This window comes from Clupea harengus, chromosome 11, assembly GCF_900700415.2.
Source record: "Clupea harengus chromosome 11, Ch_v2.0.2, whole genome shotgun sequence".
In the NCBI taxonomy this organism is placed as follows: Eukaryota; Metazoa; Chordata; class Actinopteri; order Clupeiformes; family Clupeidae; genus Clupea; species Clupea harengus.
In genome coordinates, this window is record NC_045162.1 from 9,259,908 (window position 1) to 9,277,799 (window position 17,892).

The 17,892-nt window shown below is 47.3% G+C and overlaps 2 protein-coding genes across 7 annotated transcripts; both read right to left on the reverse strand.

Annotated features, from left to right (window-relative positions):
• Positions 1–444: 444 nt before the first annotated feature.
• On the reverse strand, positions 445–11,375 carry LOC105901690 (zinc finger protein 687b-like). 6 transcript variants are annotated; one of them, XM_012829176.2, is made up of 11 exons: positions 11,018–11,375; positions 7,645–10,117; positions 7,191–7,341; positions 6,794–6,875; positions 6,019–6,203; positions 5,505–5,681; positions 4,561–4,723; positions 3,636–3,935; positions 2,773–2,885; positions 2,350–2,461; positions 445–2,049 (listed from the first exon to the last, which is right to left on the reverse strand). In XM_012829176.2, the coding sequence occupies exons 2-11, from the start codon at positions 10,094–10,096 to the stop codon at positions 1,438–1,440; spliced, it is 4,347 nt and encodes a 1,448-aa protein (XP_012684630.1). In that variant the 5' UTR covers positions 10,097–10,117; positions 11,018–11,375; the 3' UTR covers positions 445–1,437. The 6 variants fall into 6 exon arrangements, 5 of the variants coding, with proteins under 5 accessions (XP_012684630.1, XP_012684629.1, XP_031431628.1 ...); XM_012829175.2 differs by having other exon boundaries at positions 10,977–11,375; XM_031575768.2 differs by lacking the exon at positions 11,018–11,375 and adding an exon at positions 10,665–10,785.
• Positions 11,376–11,456: 81 nt separating this feature from the next.
• On the reverse strand, positions 11,457–16,868 carry LOC105901691 (26S proteasome non-ATPase regulatory subunit 4-like). Its single transcript, XM_012829178.3, has 10 exons — positions 16,767–16,868; positions 16,026–16,166; positions 15,815–15,929; positions 15,613–15,699; positions 15,278–15,346; positions 14,785–15,000; positions 14,405–14,513; positions 14,089–14,220; positions 12,599–12,666; positions 11,457–12,410 (listed from the first exon to the last, which is right to left on the reverse strand). Exons 1-10 carry the CDS (start codon positions 16,790–16,792, stop codon positions 12,243–12,245), a joined length of 1,131 nt encoding a protein of 376 aa, XP_012684632.1. The 5' UTR covers positions 16,793–16,868; the 3' UTR covers positions 11,457–12,242.
• Positions 16,869–17,892: the final 1,024 nt, after the last annotated feature.

Genomic DNA, 17,892 nt, shown 5'->3' on the forward strand with positions numbered 1-17,892 from the left:
CTTATTAACACCATTTTACTTATGGATATTGAAGTGATTATAGTCACAGGCCGCTTTTAGGTTGATGAGCTATTTCCTGTAAGTGCATGTAATGAAATTATTTATTTACTGAATGTGCAATGTAATCTCAGGAAAAAAACATTATTTCAGGGACAGCAATCCAACACTCAACACACATCTAAACTCTACGCTATATTCATCTATTTAAAAACATTTAGAAACAGCTTTATATTCATATATATTCATACTATCTTATATGACTCCATGTTCAATATTGCAACAGTGACACACATGCCTGTAGTTTATTAGGTCATTTCATGCGATGTTAACTTGCTCAGCAGACATACACCGTCTTGGCAGTGGGAGAGAAGTGAAGTGATGAGCGGGATGTGTGGATGTAAACGGCACCATCATGTGCAATGAACGTTTGGGATACACCATTCATTTAATAAGAGACTGGATATTTTATTAAGAACAATAACTCAATAATTTCATATTTTATATTAGAAAGCAATTAAGGTCTCACAAACACAAGAGGAAAAATGAGGGGGAGGGGGTTCCTGGAGGAAACCGTCGCTGGTGCCACTGTACACACACACACACACACACACACACACAACTGACATAGAAAATATCTGTTAAGCATACCTGATTTCAGAGACTAGAGAATAAAATATGTAAAAATCTATGCATTTACAGTGTTCTCGTGGCTGTCTTCATTATTAGTATTTCTGTCAAGCAAGCAGTCCCCCGTGATTTAGATATTGCCTCAAACACACACACACACACACACACACCACCTTGAAGAACTACATTCTCAAAATGTCCCAGTCAAGGGCACTTTCATGGTTCAGCAAATTTAAGAAACTTTTCTTGAGAAGCAAGAGACGAAGGTGAATGACACCCATGTCTGTGTCTTAAGCTTGCTGTAACCAAACATTCTACAAGGCTAGTTTTGCTCATTACAAATCAACCCTGATTGCGTAAGTGGAGACAAAAGGTGAAAGGTCACATAAAATGCACCGATTATTTCCTTCTGTCTGTGATTGTCTGTCTGTGCCTTTATCAAAGAGCATAAAGAACAGGCAACAGAGAGGACAGCTCTGGGGCCCTTCTCACATCTCAATCGTCCCAAATATGGCTCCCCACCTTCTCCTCTCTATGGTCCAGAGCTGACCTTTTTAATATAAACCTTTACTTTTGACAGAACTGTATGGCTGAAAAAAAGTATAATTGCAACAAAATGAATCCATACTCTGGTTGTGGGATTTCAGGGATAACCTCTTAATCAATCAGGGCCTGTAAACAAGGCCAACAATCTGAAGGTGAGTGTGTCTTCAATGTCATGGGTACAGAGGCTCCTGGGTGAAAAAAAACAAACAAATGCAGACCTCTTTTTTTCTGGTGGCATGAATTTCTCTTCTCACTCTCTTTTTCTCAGACGGGTTTGTCAGTCTTGTGAGCGGTGATGAAGGCCATGCCGTGAGTTCTGAAGTGCGTGTTGAGGTCGGAGGCCTTGTCGAAGCGCCTGCCGCACACCTTGCACGCGCACGCGCCCTTCTCCTCCTCCCCCTGCGACGGCGACCCCGGAGACCCCGCGGCCGGCGCTGCTGACCCCGTGGCGTCCGCGCCGAGCTCACCACCGCCGCTGCCGTCTGCGAGGCCGTCCACGTCGGCGGTCGGAGGCTCAGGGGGCGTGTCGCGCACGCGGTGGCTGATGAAGCGGTGGCGGCTGAGGGAGGGGCCAGAGGCGAAGCACGCCCCACACTGCTGGCACTGCAGTGACCCGTCGCCGTTGCCGCGGTGACTGGGGATGTGCGCCAGAAACTCGGCCTGGTCCTCGGTGGTGAAGCCGCACGGCATACAGCGGAAACCCGCCTCTTCCTGATTGGCCGCGGAAAGCCTGCCTCCTCCTCGTCCTCGGATCCCGCCCCCTGCATGCCCCGCCCACCGAGAGTCCTCTTCTGCCGAGGCCCCGCCCAAAGAACTCAGAGTGGCGTCCTGCTCAGAGGAGCTGTCTCCTGCCTCAGTGAAGACAGGCCTGCGCTTCTACACACACACACAAACACAGACACAGACACAGACACAGAGAGAGAAACAGAAAGAGAGATTATTTTGAAGAACAATTACATCTGAATTGAGTGTGTGTCTGTGTCTGTGTGTGTAAGGGGTAAGAGAGAGAGAGAGATGTGGACAACAGAATAAAGCCTGGTAATTAAAATCCTGGTATGTCTGGGTGGTTCGGTAAAGTATTACAGGTGATCAGGCCAGTAGGCTAGTATTAATGCTGACAGTCAAGTGAGTTGCCACCGTCTGATTGGTCAGAGGAGTGAAAAGGTGGAGTCAGACCGGTCGGTCCACTGGTCTGCCTGGCAACTGGGCTCCAGGTCCATGCTGCGTCTGCATGTGTCTCTCCAGGCTGAGACGACTACTGAAGGAGCGCTTACTGTCCACACACAACCTACACACACACACACACACACACACACACACACACACACACACACACACACACACACACACATTACATACATGAATACAATGGCAAAGCAGAGCTTTTGGGCAGTAATGTGTTGCCTTAGTGGTGATGGAAGTCCTTGTCTTGGGGCTTACGTCTAACGCCTTTATCAAGTCTGGGTTACAGTCACTATCTCTACAGCTTATGCCATAGGGTTTCATGGTCAGCAGAGTTCTGTTTTGGCACATGGAGTTCTCAATGTATTTTTTGAAGGTCTGTGTCTGTGTCTGAGTTTTAAATGAAGTGTAACTCACTGGCAGAGGAAGACCCGTCTGTTGTCTTTGTGTTTGAGGCGGATGTGCCTCCTGAGGCTGGAGGAGGAGGAGAAGGAGCCCTCACACAGAGTACAAGGGAACTTCTTCAGGATCTGCTCAGAGAACCACACACACACACACACACACACACACACACACACACACACACACACACACACACAGCTTAAACATAACCACAAATGATTTGCAGGAGCAGCTTGTCTTATCAGCACAGAGCTCATATGGCTGCAGCTCTTCATGCCAGTCAAGCAAGGCCTGTACTCTCTGAGATCAGCTGACTAGACTAGTGGAGTCAGCTGCAGGGCCCCTTCACTTAAGAGAGGACCAGCTGACCCACACAGCCCCTTTACAGGCCAGATTGATTATGCTCACTCAGGAGGGGGGAACCCAACCCGGACTCACCCACTAGGCTCAATGCATTTCACTCCAGATGGGCTTACATATTCATCCTCTCAAGATAACCGGTAGGTGGTCCAAGAAGAATGCTCTAGATTTTTAGTATAGTAAGGTTTGCAATATGGAGAGTGAGATGAGCAGGAAAAACTCCAAAAGGAGTTTAGAAAATGAGTTTGCTGTGCAAATCTACATGTTTGTGATACATTTGTGGTGGGATGACTGAAAGCCTAGGTTTAGTACCATGGCAACACATTGAATACCACTGAGGAGCTTAAAAATGTCATTTTCCGTGTGAAAGAAGGGCGATTCAATGTGAAACATTAGGTCATGGTCTATGGTGCTTCAAACTGCATGAGGGTCATTCATAAGGGTTGAGCAGAAGGCATTTGTTGATTTGAGGTGGAATGACCCACGAGTGAATAATGATGAAGGAAAGGGGGACTGACCTTGCCGTGCAGGTCGGCCATATGGGTAATGTAGTTCTCTTTGTCAGTGTATCGGCTCTCGCACTGTGTACAGCTCCAGCCCGGAGTGGCCTGCGCGGCGCCTCCATCAGCTCCACCTTTGGGCGCTCCTTCCCTCTCTCTGTCCTCTTCCTCTCCCTCCTCATGCTCTCTGCCCCACTCCTCCCCGTCGGAGCTCTCCATCTTCAGCAGACCCTTGCCCTTCACCAAGGAGGCGGGGGCAGGAGCGGACGCCACGGTGACAGGCACTTCCTGTTTGACTACAGCGCCTCTGTGTGCCGACTAGCAACAGGAAGAGGAAGTAGAAGTATGGGAGGGGGATAAAGACACACTACAGATTAGAGAGTGAGCACAGGCACTGAAACCACAGGGTCATAATAATAAAGCTAAAAGATAAACACATATTTTAAAATAATCTGACACTTCTGTGTAATTATTCCATATGTGTTGCAGAGGGATATCAGGAGTCTCTGGTTAAAATCCTGATCGCTATGTCTCCAGTTTGTGGATGTCTTATGTTATCTACAGTCACATGCTGCATGTTTTCATTGTACTAGGAACAAAGTGAAGAATGGGTTTCTCTCTTAAAAAAAAAAAAAGAAAAAAAAAAGAAGAAGAGGATTCAACAGAATGACGTATTTCCAAAACATTTAGTTTAAACGACCTATTAAACCTTCATGTGAGGATTGTGGTATGTGTTGAATATACTAAATATGGATCAAGACAAGAGTAAACGGAACATATCTCTGAAATCTCTAACACAATCGCGAAATGACTAACTTCGCCTGGAAGAACAGGAATCTTACACGATAACAACTCGTACACGAAACTTATGTTATGAATAAAACAAAGCAGTAATCATAAACAATAACAACCCTGTTATGAATAAAACAAAGCAGACAGTGACCTTCATGTGCTCCATCATGGAGGCTCTCTGCGCGTAGAGTTTGGGGCAGTCGGGACACTTGAACACGTGCACCTTCTGATTGACCAGGTGAGTGTCAAAGTGAACATAGAGCAAGGCCTTCTGGGTGAAAACGGTCTCACACATCACACATTTGTAGATCATCCTGGAAATCCGACAGAGTGAGAAAACATAAACAACACATAACCTAAAGAGAAGTGATCTCAGCAATAAAAGGGTCAATAGCCGCGATTCCACTATCAGCCAGTGCGAGCTACGGCTATCTTCGGCCCAACAGTGGCTAATGGCCTGGGGCCTCAAGCGCAAGAACAGAAAACATTTGTGTTCTACTATCGGACTGATTGTCCCGCAGTTTTGCCCTAAAACCTGCCCTCGTCAGACTCCTCTATTCCTTAAAACTGTCATGTTGGGGGCGACAGTGGTACAGGAGGTAGAGAAGTCGTTTAGTAATCAGAAGGTTGCTAGTTCGATTCCCTGTCGAAGCGTCCTTGAGCAAGACACTGAACCCCTAATTGCTCCTGATGTGCAGTGTGCCATCAGTGTAAATGTAAAATGTGTATACATTGTAAGTCACACATATGTAAGTCGCTTTGGATAAAAGCGTCTGCTAAATGACTAAATGTAAATGTCATGTTGGATACGGGAATAGTTTTGAAATCCATATCACAGGTAGCCTTAAGATGTGGTTCTAATATAAGCTAGCTATAGGCATAGTTCACATTAATAAAATGTTCACATAAGTAAAGTTAATGTCTCCCCTAAAGCCTCCCCTACTTGATCAAGCTACCAAGTTACAGCTTTTGGTACATTGCGAATGTCATTTCATAAATTTGTGTAATGACAGGCATCATTTCGTTTACTTCTTTTTTGCAGATACAGCATGCAGATACATGCTTTGCACTGACAACAACATTCAAAGTACTTACTTAGCCTGTGCACTAGTGAGTGTGGGGTGCTGGGAGGTGATGTGGCTCTGGGCGCTGGGGGCAGATTTGAAGGCCATGGGGCAAGAGGGGCATTTGTGGAAAACCTCACAGTGGGAGGACTGAATGTGGGACTTGACGGAGTTCAGGCCGCCAAACACCACCTGACAGCTAAAACACCTGAGAGACATACACAGACTCTTTAGAACACCTGAGAGAGACAGACACACAGACTCTTTATAACCTCCGACATGGTTCCTCAGACATGATTTGGTCTATCTTCAAAATTCACTTTGTAGTTACTGCTACAATACAGGGGCATCTAAATTACACAAATCACTCGCCTCACAAAGTGTATATGATTACAGTATCTCTCCCCAAAATAAATTAGGTATACACAGCTAACCTAACACAAACTGTAAGCCTAGTACTGATTTGCTGTATACATAATAGAGGATCTGTGTCTCTGTGTGTGTGTGTGTGTGTGTGTGTGTGTGTGTGTGTGTGTGAGAGAGACCTGTAGCCGATGCGGCGCGTAAAGTGCAGGCAGGCCTCTTGCAGGTGCGTGTGGAAGCTGGCCTGGCGAGCGACGCCCCCACACTCAGGGCACACGTGGGGGGAGCGGTGGCGATGGATGCGCTGATGAGCCGTCCAGCTGCAGGGGTTGGGCAGCAGCATTGGAGGTGTGCACTGGGTGCAGGACTAACAGAGAATAGGTGTGAACACAACACACACACATATAAACATAAACACACACACACACACACACACACACACACACACACACACACAATAACCACATGCAGTACAGAGCTTGATCACTTCCTTTAAAAAAAAGATTGCAGAAGGATTGAGGCGTGTCTATGTGGCCTTATATTAGAGTTCATGTACATCTCCACGGCAACGCACGTTGACAGCAAGTGAACTTCAACTGCAAACTAGACGAGGGCACAAATTGAATTCATCTAAAAATAATAATGGAGTACAATGCTACAGTGCGAGGGACTGGGGAACAAATTCATAGATTGTGTTTGGCACAGTCATGCCTCTCTCGATTCTCTACAATGTAGCTAGATAGATCTTTGAAGGACAACTCAAACCACCTCTAATAGCAGCACAATGAAGGGACGGCAAACTGAAAATTCAAACACGACAAACATCCTCGAGAACACAAACCTAAAGAGACAGACAGACAGACTAAAACACACATGACAGAAAAGACGACAAAGGCAGAGAGACGCACTGGCACACACACAGACAAGAACACACAGACACACCCTCACAGCACTCACGGTGTTAGTGGCAGCTTTGACCTCCTGGAAGTGGGCCACCAGCTCTGCTTTCCCGCTGAACTGGCACTTGCACTCTGGACACCTGCCAATCAAACTCAAGTGGTGAGCTCACCCAAGGCCTGATCAACCAGCATACCTCAGCTAGTCCACCGCTAGCTTTACCAGAGCAACTACATTTCAATACATTCAATGCTATACATTTTTTTTTAACTGCCAAACTTCAGCCTGCTACACATGATAAATAAGGTTCAAAGGCTGTAGAGTCTAGACAACACCTCTTCTGGCTTCTAGCTTGCTGACTGCAGTGCTGAGGCACATATTCTGTATATAGTGCTGTGCTGTGCTGTGCTGTGCTGATCCGTCTGGTGTGGATTGGTGGTTCCGGGTGGTTCCTTACTTGTTGTTGGTGTACTGCAGGGGCTCGGCCTTCTTGCAGGGCAGGGGCAGCAGCACCTGGGGGCCTCCTCCTCCAAGGGTCTCCTCCTTACCTGGGCTGGAAGCCCCCCCGGGGGCCGCAGAAGAGGAGGACACAGAGGTGGAGAGCACACCTGTGAGAAGCATGAGAGAGAGAGAAAGGGTTGATATTACATTACTGAATACAGATGCATTTAATCATAGCCCACAGTCTGAAGCCCACAAGGTAAAGAGTTACAAAGCAGATTTACATGACTTATTAAGAACAATTTTCCAATTCAATTCTATTATATATAACAAAACTGTCTCAAGGCGCTTTACAGAGCCCAGAGCCTGATTACAGGAGTACAGTAAGTGCAATCGGTCTCCAAAAATAGACAACTCCCAGATTTAAATCTGACACACACACTGACACACACACACACACACACACACACCTATGGGCGTGGTGTCCTGCTGTCCGATCATCTGCTCCACGCTGACGGGCCTCATGACCAGGTGCGAGCACTGCATGACCAAGCCACGCTCCTTGTGCTCACGTGCGTGTAGCAGAAGGCTGCACTTGTTGAAGAAGGCCAACCGCTTGGCGCAGTGGTTGCACGTCACCTCGATGCGCAGCGAGCGCCGGTCGTAGTGGCGCGCCAGGCTGCGGTCCAGGGCGAAGGAGTCGCCGCACTCCAGGCAGCGGTAGCCGGCGACGGGCATAGGCAGCCCCCACTCAGCCGGAGGTGGGGTGGACAGGTCGGGTTTGTAACTGGGCAGCAGGTTCTTGCTGTTGAGGATCTTGTTGAAGGCCTCCACCAAGCTGGACTGGGAGCGGGAGATGACAGCGCCACTGCTGTTGACGATGGAAGCCGGCTTGTTGCCGGTGGAGGCGCCGGATGAGAGGGAGGCCACCGTGGAGGTCAGGACGCTCCCGTTCACCGTCTTCTGGGAGACAGAGCGGACGTTCATGCCCACAGACGACGTGGACGGGGACGAGGAGGAGGACACCGAGGGAAGGGTGGTGGCTTTGGTGATGCTGACTGCGGTGGCGGACAGCTTGGAAGAGAGGCGGGTGGCAGCCATTTTGTTTTGAGCCTTGCTGGCAGCCAAGAGCATGGCAGTGCTGGCGTCCTGCAGAGTCGACACCGGCAGGACCGTTGCGCCTTTTGAGCGCTGGTTCTGACCAGGGAGTGAAGCGCCGGGCCTTTTGGGCCGGATCACCTTCTGGCCTCCCGGTGAAGCTTTGGTGCTGTTGGCGTCCTTGCCGGCGGCTGTCCCGTTGGGTGCTACTCTGGTGACAGTCCTTGTGATGCTCCCAGTGGGGGTCTTGACTGTTTTGATCCTGACCTTAATCATGGAAGGAGAGGTGGAGCCGTCGGCAGGGGCGGCGGCGGTGGACTCCACAGTGGCAGGGCAGTTGTCTTGTTCGTCCACCTCCATTTGCTCATTCCCTTCCTCCTCTCGCTCCACCTTGCTGCTCTCTTCACTTTCCATGGGCTGCTCCTCTCTCGTGTCATCTTCCTCCTCTGGGCTCCAGGCTGCGGCGCTCTGGGCTGAGGTTTGCGGGGTGGGGGCCTCTTTGGGGCTGGAGCCTCTCTGGGTGAGGGTGGGGAGAGTGGCAGTGCGCTTCGCCTGGGATGAGGCCGGCGGCTCAGGCTCGGGGCTCTCCGGAGAGTCCCGCTCCTCGATGACGTGCTCCGGGTTCCTCTCCTCCACAGGGGCGTGTTTGGGGGAGGGAGGCCGTTGGCGAGGGCTGCCCTCCACAAGCTGAGGAACGGCGACTGTGGTGGGGGTCGGGGCAAGAGCGGAGGGAGAGGGAGTCAGGGAAGGAGAGCTGAACATGCCAGAGGAGGAGGAGCGTTTTCGACGGGGGAACTTGGGCGGGGAGCACATGAGCGAGTCCGGGCTCTCTTGAATCACTAACGGAGGGCTGCCGAGATCCGGCTCCGACTCCTCGTCCTCAGACCCCATGTGTTGCAAAACAGGCCCCGGTGCTTCGGTCGGCAGGCGGGGGCCAGAAGAAAGTGGAGACGAGAGGTTGCTCTCTCCCAGAGACGAAGAGGGGAGGAGGGGGCCTACAAAAAGAGACGAGGAAGGAGGAGGGGGAGTAGTGGAGGTGGAGAAGAATGTTGACACGCTCCCTACAGATGCTGCCGACACGTGGGAAGACGGGACGTCACCGGACCCTGGGATGGAGGCCGATCTGTCTGTGACATCACCAGCACGTGCTTCCTCTTCCTGTGGCTGGTGCTCTTGTTGTGGCGGAGTCACGCTGGGCTTCCTGGCCTTTGTCATAGAGTCGTTGGGCCCCTGTGCCACCAGTGGCTTCGCTCTGCCAAAAACGGCAGTGCTGGTGGACGAGGCTCCTTCAGCAGCAGCTTTCGGGGAGGCGGGCGACCACAGCTGCCCGTTGGAGTGACTCTGAGTCTGGGTGGGGCTCAGCGGGAGGTCGCTGGCCTCTGCCGCGCAACCCTCAAACCCGTTGTGTATCAGGGGTTCCGTGCAACCAAGTCCCTGCAGTCTGAGGCCAAGACGGGGCCCAGCTAGGGCGCTACCAACCCCTCCCTGGGCTCCGGCTTCAGTGTTGCTGTCTCTGCCTGTGTCGCCCTCTCCCTCTCCAAAAGCATCTGGCCGCACCCTGTTCTTCACGATTACACTGACCCCTGGCAGCTCACCGCTTTGGGATAGGGTGGTGGCGTGAGGTGTCTGATGGGGCTCAGTTGGGCTGGGGGGTCTAAGAGGTCCACCACCGCTGCCCCCTGCCTTCCCCACCCCACCAGCAGTGCCACTGTTTTGGCCGTCGGAGTCCTCGGGCGCAGACTGTATGGCTTCTTTGGCATCAATGTCGGGGATATCGAACGCTGCCAGCAAGTCATCGAAATCTGGGGTCTTCATATCCCCCATTCCCGTATCACAGACTAGTATCTGCAACAGAAAATTGGGGAAAAGTCACTGATGTTATTTTAACTATGCCTATTTAAACTATTAAACCGTAAATATCAACAAGTTACTAGACCAAACTATTTAATCTGTAAAAACAAGGCTGGAGTAGCAATGACTCGTACAATAAAACATCTGAATCAAGACTGCAGATAATGGGACTGACATCACGCGCTCTCAGAAACTGAAAACTTCATGGTAACCGTTGCTGTAGTAAGTGTTGCGTGGGCTCTCGCCACAAAATAGGAGCAAGCAGGAAGTTCGTTTATATTTTTGTCAGCAGCAAGGCCCATGCACATCACTACGGCTATGACTAATCTATTCTGCAAAGCCATGCACCTGTAAATGTTGGTTTCTGTCAGAGGTAGAATGCAAATTAGCTAGAGACTTTCGAACATGCTAGCTAAATGTTGTGGCTAAAGTTAGCCTGCCAGCTAGCTACAGTTTCTTACGTAAATTCTCGACGTCCTTTCTTGCAGGCGTATGATGCTAAATCCATTTCATTTACGCTAACGATGGATTAAGCGTTTACCCGAGATGCAGTACTGAGTCGCCATTAGCCACTACACACTACGACACGTAGCCTTACAGTTTGGGGAAATGGTTGTGCTCTTGATAGCTGACAGAAGCGCCCACCTAAGTATCTACGATGGCAGGCTAACCAGTGGACTAGCCGACTTAGCTATCTAACGTCGAGCCAATGCAGAGTAATCGCTTAGCTGGTTAGCATGAATGTGCTGGGCAAACTTTTACATGACTTTCTTAATGGCCAACTACATTAATAACGCATAATAGTATCTGCTGTGTAATAGTTAAAATGGAAAATACAGTTTGCAGCGCTTACTGTTGAAGGAAGTGTAATGGAGAAGTATTTCCTCTGTTTACCTGTCTCAGGATTCCCGACTACCCCTGTCGAAGAGAGCTCATTTATGTTGTCGTCATCGAGGATGGGTCAGAGTTTTGCCCACGCGCTACTTGCAGCGAACAGCTTTCAGTTTGTGCTGCGATGTTGTGTTCGCAATATTCTACGCTGACTAATGGGTCCTCCTGACTGGCGTGATCGTGAAATCAATAATTTAAGTAAACTTAACATAAATAACTACAAGGATTTGCATGTCATGCAAGTTTTACTCGAAAGTTTTGGGTGTCCAGCAACAAACCTACATTTACAGTACGATCTCCACAGTCCTAATGTAAAATCAGACACAGCATTGAACCCTCATGGTCACATAGGCTGTGCCATTGTTTATATCGTATGTATATGCATGTAGAGTATATATGAGTACGTTTTCAAAAATGTAAAAAACCGCGAGATAACACGAACTTCTTATTTAAATTTATTCAGGGTTCCGAAGCTCACAATATCCACTGCTCTCCTACAAAACTTTATAAACCATGCATTACCCAAGACTCATACACACAAGATGGACCGTGACCAGTACGCATTGGCCATTTGAGAGAGAAAGACAGACAGACAGTATTCCAGCAAACTGTCAGGATTCAGAGCCACATCAGTGCCATGTTGTTCAGTTCAACTGGAATTTCACCACAAATTTGCACTAAGAAAACTGTCAAACTCATAAACAGAGATGGCCTGATCGATTTGTTTGTTCACTAGGTCTACTGAAGTGGCCGTGGCATACAGTGCTAGTTGGTTTGATGTGAAAAGGGGAGGCCACTCCATTCCAGAGGAAGCTTTCAAGGTCATACTCAGTTACTGGATACATTCCATTGGATACATTGGATATATTCCACCCTGGAAAGTAATACAATTAATGCTGCCCTGGTGAAACATCTCACGCATTCAACAGATATCTGACTTTTTAATCTATAACAGCACACAGTATACAACCAAGGTTTTAGCAGACAGAAAATTAGATATTTGTGTGGAGATACAAAGACCTGTAGGATGCCTGGAAAGACCCCAAATGACTTCTCATACACTCACACACTCTCTCACACAGACACACACACTTGCTCTCTCTCTCACACACACACACTCTCTTTCTCACACACACATTCTCTCACACACACACACACACACGCCACTAGAATTCGTTCACTGCCAACCCACGTTGTGTCTTTCAGACATCATCAGTTTCCTGAGAGCCTATTTCTTCTTCTCCTCCTTTTTGTTGTCAGGTTTGGGTCCCGTTTGGGAGGCCAAGGAGCCCATGGCGTTGCGGATGGCCTCGTTGTTGGGGTCGACACCTGGAAGGTTCTCGAGCACACTCTGCAAGAACTCTGGATCCTGCATCACGTCATAGTCCTCCTCGTCCTACAGGGAAGGAGCACAACATGGAACACGGGATGTAAAACACCACAAAATATAGGAAGAAAAACGATTCTCAAAATATGGGGAGATAAACAAGATATACAGAATGGAGGGAGTAAAGAAAAGATTCTCCTCATAAGAATGTGGTATACTGTTACGCTGAAATCTAATGCCCATATCTGTACTCTTACCTTAGCTCCTTCAGTGGTGTCCATGGCAGCTCCTGCATCCACATCCATGGCCTCTGCACCACCAAACTCTGCAAATGTGTGTGTGTGTGTGAGAGAGTGAGAGAGAGAGAGAGAGAGAGACACATTGATCATCAAAGGGGAATTTTAAAATGTTTTGTCTATCTAATCAACTATTACAACGGCATGAAAGTAGTCCCATGTAGCCTTGACCTCATTCCCAAGAATTCCTCTTTTCACAATTTTGAACTTGGTATATTTTTTTTATTTATTGTAGCAAGTAGCTACCGTTGTGTTAGCCACAACTATGTTCTCACCATTCCAGATACTTTTTACCATTGCCTAGCAACACAAAGTTGACCAGCCATAACAAATACTTGAACTCAATGTTATCTTCTCCTGTTATTATGGTTACTTTCTATGGGCATGGTGTAGTGTCCGATCTGGTCAGTGGGAGTATATGAACCTTTATTTTTACAGACTTGTTGATTTCCATTACCTTGGGGAAAGTGATCCTTCTGTTCCCAAACAAAAACTAAAAGTCCTGCTCAGCTGTCCTGAGCAGACTCTATCCGAGTAGGCTCAGTTCAAGGGCCACCCCCCCCCCCTGCTGATCTCTATGGTGGCAGCAGCCATCTTCTATGGTGTGGTCTGCTGGGGCAGCAGCAGCATCTCGACCGCTGACAGGAAGAGACTTGACAGGCTGGTAAAAAAGGCCAGGTCTGTCCTGGGGTGCCTCCTCGACCCAGTGGAAGTGGTGGGAACGGTGAATGATCTCTGAGGGAGAACATGTCCCACCCCATGCATGACACTCTGAGAGCATTGGGCAGCTCTTTCAGTGACAGGCTGCTTCAAGCGTGGTGAGATATTGTACGTTCTTTTTTTCCCCTGCTGCTGTCATTACAACAATGTTCTCAGTAGCCAAAACACACCAAGACTGACAATTTCACTCGTGCAATATCACTGTATAATGTTAACTAAATTGTGCATCTGTTTTGTACTTATTCATTATTCTAATAAATATATTATAACTTGCTGTTAGTTTTACTTACTTGGTTTGTTTTACTAATGCTTTTTGCTATTCTGCTGACCATTACGGTCCAGTAAGAAAGCGAAAGTCTTAATTTTTCACTCATTTCATTAATCATACTGACTTGTCCCTCAATTGCATACTAGGTTTGTCTATAAATGTTTCCAATTTAACTAACTAACTAAAGATATATTTATCTAAATGTATGTGTACAGGATCTGGATCCAGTTGATCCTAGTACAGAGGTGACGTATGAGGCACTGGAAAAGAAACTGCTATGAGGGGTTGTATATTGAACATGGGCAGCTGGTTCAGGTCTAAGAGCCACAGGGTGGCATTGTGTTGCTGGACTGTATGAAGGGTCATGTTGGTGCTGGCGGTGTGTACTGTGGGATAGGCTGAAGTGAGGTGGTGCGGTGCGGTGTAATGCCTGAGCTACTGGTTATATTGTGGAAACCCTCACCTCCTCCCGCCATGGACATCTGCAGGGCGTAGGCGATCTGTTCGTCCTCAGTCATCCGGCTGAAGTCAGGCAGGGCAGGGGTGGCAGCGTCTGGGACGGGCACAGACATCTTCAGCAGGGCGCTGTCCGACTCTGTGAGACAAAGACGGGTTGCATGCACGCTTTGTTCAGCTCTTCTCAAGAATTGCAAGGATTCCTTTAAGTATAGATTTTAAATGTATGCGTTCTGAAATAGTTTAGAAAAAATAAATGTTCCTCTCTGCTCTCCCTGTCCCTCTTGCCATTTCACCCATCTTTGTCACTCCTCCTCTCTTACCGTCTGCAGTAGGGGAGGACACGCCTGTCTCCCCAGTAGAGACCACTGCTGCTCTGCGAGTCTCTTCCTCCTGACGCTGTCTCTGTTCTTCCATAGACACCCTCAAAGCCTACAGGTAGAAGGAGAGGAGTAGTTGAAAAAAAAAAAAAAAACTAGAAAAGATTGAGCTATAAATATGACCAGATCTTTAGAGTGGGTGTAACACATAAAATAGGACAGTATACCTAAATCCAAGTCCAGTAATCAGCTGAAGTAACTGACTTCAGTAATCATACATTTTTTACAGAAGCCCCTTTTGGAAGCTACCTCTAACATTTCAATGCAACCATCTGTGTCTCTCTCGGCAATGTACTCTTGCAACCTAGGCTTCTGCTCCTTACCAGTGCCAGTTCCGGGTCAGCACTTGGGTCCACTCCAAACTCAAAGTCGCTGGCACCCAGTCCCATCATGGTACCACCCTCGCCAGCTAGGATAGGGGAGGAAAGCAGAGCATCTGCCAGGCTAGGCCCCGGGGGCACAGTCACCAGGTGAGACCCAGTCCCCTCTTTACCATTCAGTGTGTTTACAAAGGCGGTCAGCTTCTCTGTATTCAGCTCCTGAGGGACCAAGGATATGTTGATTAGGTAGAGAAATAATGTGGCATAGTAGGATGGGAAGGAGGAGATCAATTAACAAAATGAGACGATATGCCTTTGGTGACGCGGTGAAAGACACAAAGTCAAATTGAAATGCTTCACTGTCATATGCGCAATACACACACATCTTTTCATTTCTTTCACTGTGGTGTGGAAAAAATCTTACCAAGACCAGGTTGCTAAATATTGCCTTGCATATAGTGAGAGCAGATTGTATTCTGTAAAATGAATAGCTCACCTCTTCTCCAAAGTTTATGATGTCCACACTGACTTTTTCCTTTTTCAGACGCTTGGCCATCTTCACCAGCTGTGGAACAAAGGGGTAACAGACATGCTCAATTGATGCAGATAGTTTTTCCAGAGGCAACCGAGGAAAACACGTGCGCACACACAGCACTTAGCGCCACTGCCACACAAAAATGAAATGTACCCCGTCAAAGGAATAGATCAGCCACCACAACCCATTTTGCATGATCAGCTCGCTCTCTCTCTCTCATGAACTCTCTCCACAACATGCCCACCTTTGACAACTCACACACTCTTTACACAGCTGAGGTAAAAGGAAATACTCACATCTTTCTCTGTGTCCTCCACTGGGCTGCCTACAAAGGCGATGATCCTCATCTTGTGGTTTTTACCCTGTCTGTGTTTCAGAGCCAGCTGAGAGCAGAGAGGAGAGATTATTCATGCTGTGTGAGTGCGTGTTTTGGATGGACAAATCTGATGCTACTACAGTATTTGTGTGTGGTTCTGAGTATGTGTGAGTTTGTCTTACTTGGGCCACTCTGATACCAGTAGTGAAATTAATGGTGCCACGTAGCTGGACAGCATGCAGTTTGGACAGAATCCTTCCCGCATCAGCAGTCAGTGTAGTCAACACTTCACAGTTACTGAAAAACACAAGAATAGCAATTATGCCTGACACAAGTCATACAATTAACAATTAGCAATAAGTCTCACAAGCAAACAGACAAAAAGCTTCATACTTAGCAAGTGTGATGAGGCCCACGGTATTCTCCGGATTGCTGCGGGTCTTGGAGTGGCATACAATGTTGACAGCATCCTGTTGGGCCTGTAGTCTAGTGGGTAGGAAGTCTCCATTTCGCATGTACTCACTGTTGTCAACACTAATGTTAAAAAACATGAACACTTCTTAGTTTCGTCATCTGTGTACCTATACCCATATAGCATACCTTTTATATTTACGAGTATACCAGCTTACCAAATTACACTACAAAAATAAACAATAAGCAAGTAGTTACACTTCTTCCGTAGTAAATACAACTAGCATTCTCAGAAGGGTTATACGTCGTGTGATTTGCTGACCATATCCAGGCGATAGCAAGAGCTACTTTAACTTTCATAACATCAGATAACGTTAGCTCGCAAGCTAATGTTACTCTAGATTTACAGAAGCACATACAGGTGGTCATTCAACTGCAATGCCTAACATGAACAGAGAAAAATAACATTATGCTAATGACGGGTGATTTACAGTACTCCAATTTGTTCTAGCTGGCTAGCTAGCGTCCTCCATCAGCCTATGACTCAGGACAACAGGACAATGCTTCATCTCCGATTTCAAAGTAGCCTTGTTCTTTGTTAACTGCATATTGATTAAGGTACCGCATCATCTACTATGATGAAGTTAATGTTTATTTAACGAGGGGATCAGGTAGCAAGAGCTATGAATTGATGCAAATATGTATATATTTTCTATTTCTTACCAGACCATAGTACTTTCAAGCCCCATCTTGGAAACGCTGCGTTGGTTACGTCGACGTCACGTCTCACAGGGTATGATTGGCTATTCATAGTTTTCACGTGACGTCAGAATGACCAGCTGAAGGGCAAAAAAAACATTCCACACCTGTCTAACACTGGAGTTTATACAGGAACCGACCACCTTTCATTCAATATCATTTAATATCTCCGCTTTAACATTGTCTGACTTAGGTAGTAAAATGCTAGACAGTTGTTGCTCGGTTGGCTGTTCAAATCGGCGAGGAGACAAGCCCGGATTTTGTTTTTATCGCATTTAAAACCCGCCCACGTTGCTACCAGTTGATTGTAGACGTCTTCTGGGTCAACTTTTCTCGGACACACAGTAAAGCAGCCATACTTTTGGGGCTGGCAATAAAAGCAGTCACCCTGTTCTGGTCGCCTCATTTATCAGAATAACTACCTAAAACGGGAATAGATCAAGTAATAAAGTCAAGAAACAAAGCATCAACACAATTCAAATTGGATTACCCGGTTTCTTCTCTGAGATTGCGACAAGTACCTAAGCAAGTAGGCTAGGCTAGTGTATTTTGTCATCCAACTGGTAGTACTACAATGCCAGTAGAAAATATGTGGGATAATTTAAGTTGTCATTCGCCAGACGAGGTGTTCGTACTTGTTTAAACCAGAAAATTGTGTCAAACGATAAAGAACAGCGTTGGGTAGGCTAAAGGCTGCTAGCTAACAGCAGGTAGCTCGTAGCTAACAGCAGGTAGCTCGTAGCTAACAGCAGGTATCTTGCTAGCTGGTAGCTAGCTATTAAATGGCACTCATCTTTGCTCTGATTATGAAGATGTTTTTTGTTTTCACCTTCCAGACGACAGCGTTGTGAACCCATCCACTTCTGAAAATTAAATAACTATCTGTGCTTTTGTAGGCTTTCAGTTTTTGAGATGTGTAGGGGGATGGATTTTCTATTAGATAGATGTAAATATCTCCACACTGGAGCTCTGGCAGGGACTTCGTCGAGGTTAAAGAAATAAAAATGTCAGCGGGTGCAGTACATGGATCAAACATTTTATTTTTTTCTAAATATCTCTGTCTGGCTATAGTGGTATGGTCTGTGGTTGA

Bases quoted from the DNA above. Each gene is read 5' to 3' on its own strand.
- LOC105901690 (XM_012829176.2), bottom strand. From the start codon at position 10,096: ATGGGGGATATGAAGACCCCAGATTTCGATGACTTGCTGGCAGCGTTC. The intron at 7,342-7,644 runs GTGTGTGTGTGT...TGCTTCTCACAG, and splicing joins GCAGGACACCACGCCCATAG to GTGTGCTCTCCACCTCTGTG. The intron at 6,876-7,190 runs GTAAGGAACCAC...TTTGATTGGCAG, and splicing joins CTGCAGTACACCAACAACAA to GTGTCCAGAGTGCAAGTGCC.
- LOC105901691 (XM_012829178.3), bottom strand. From the start codon at position 16,792: ATGGGGCTTGAAAGTACTATGGTCTG. The intron at 14,514-14,784 runs GTAAGGAGCAGA...TTCTACCTGTAG, and splicing joins CTGACCCGGAACTGGCACTG to GCTTTGAGGGTGTCTATGGA. The intron at 12,667-14,088 runs GTGAGGGTTTCC...ACACATTTGCAG, and splicing joins GATGTCCATGGCGGGAGGAG to AGTTTGGTGGTGCAGAGGCC.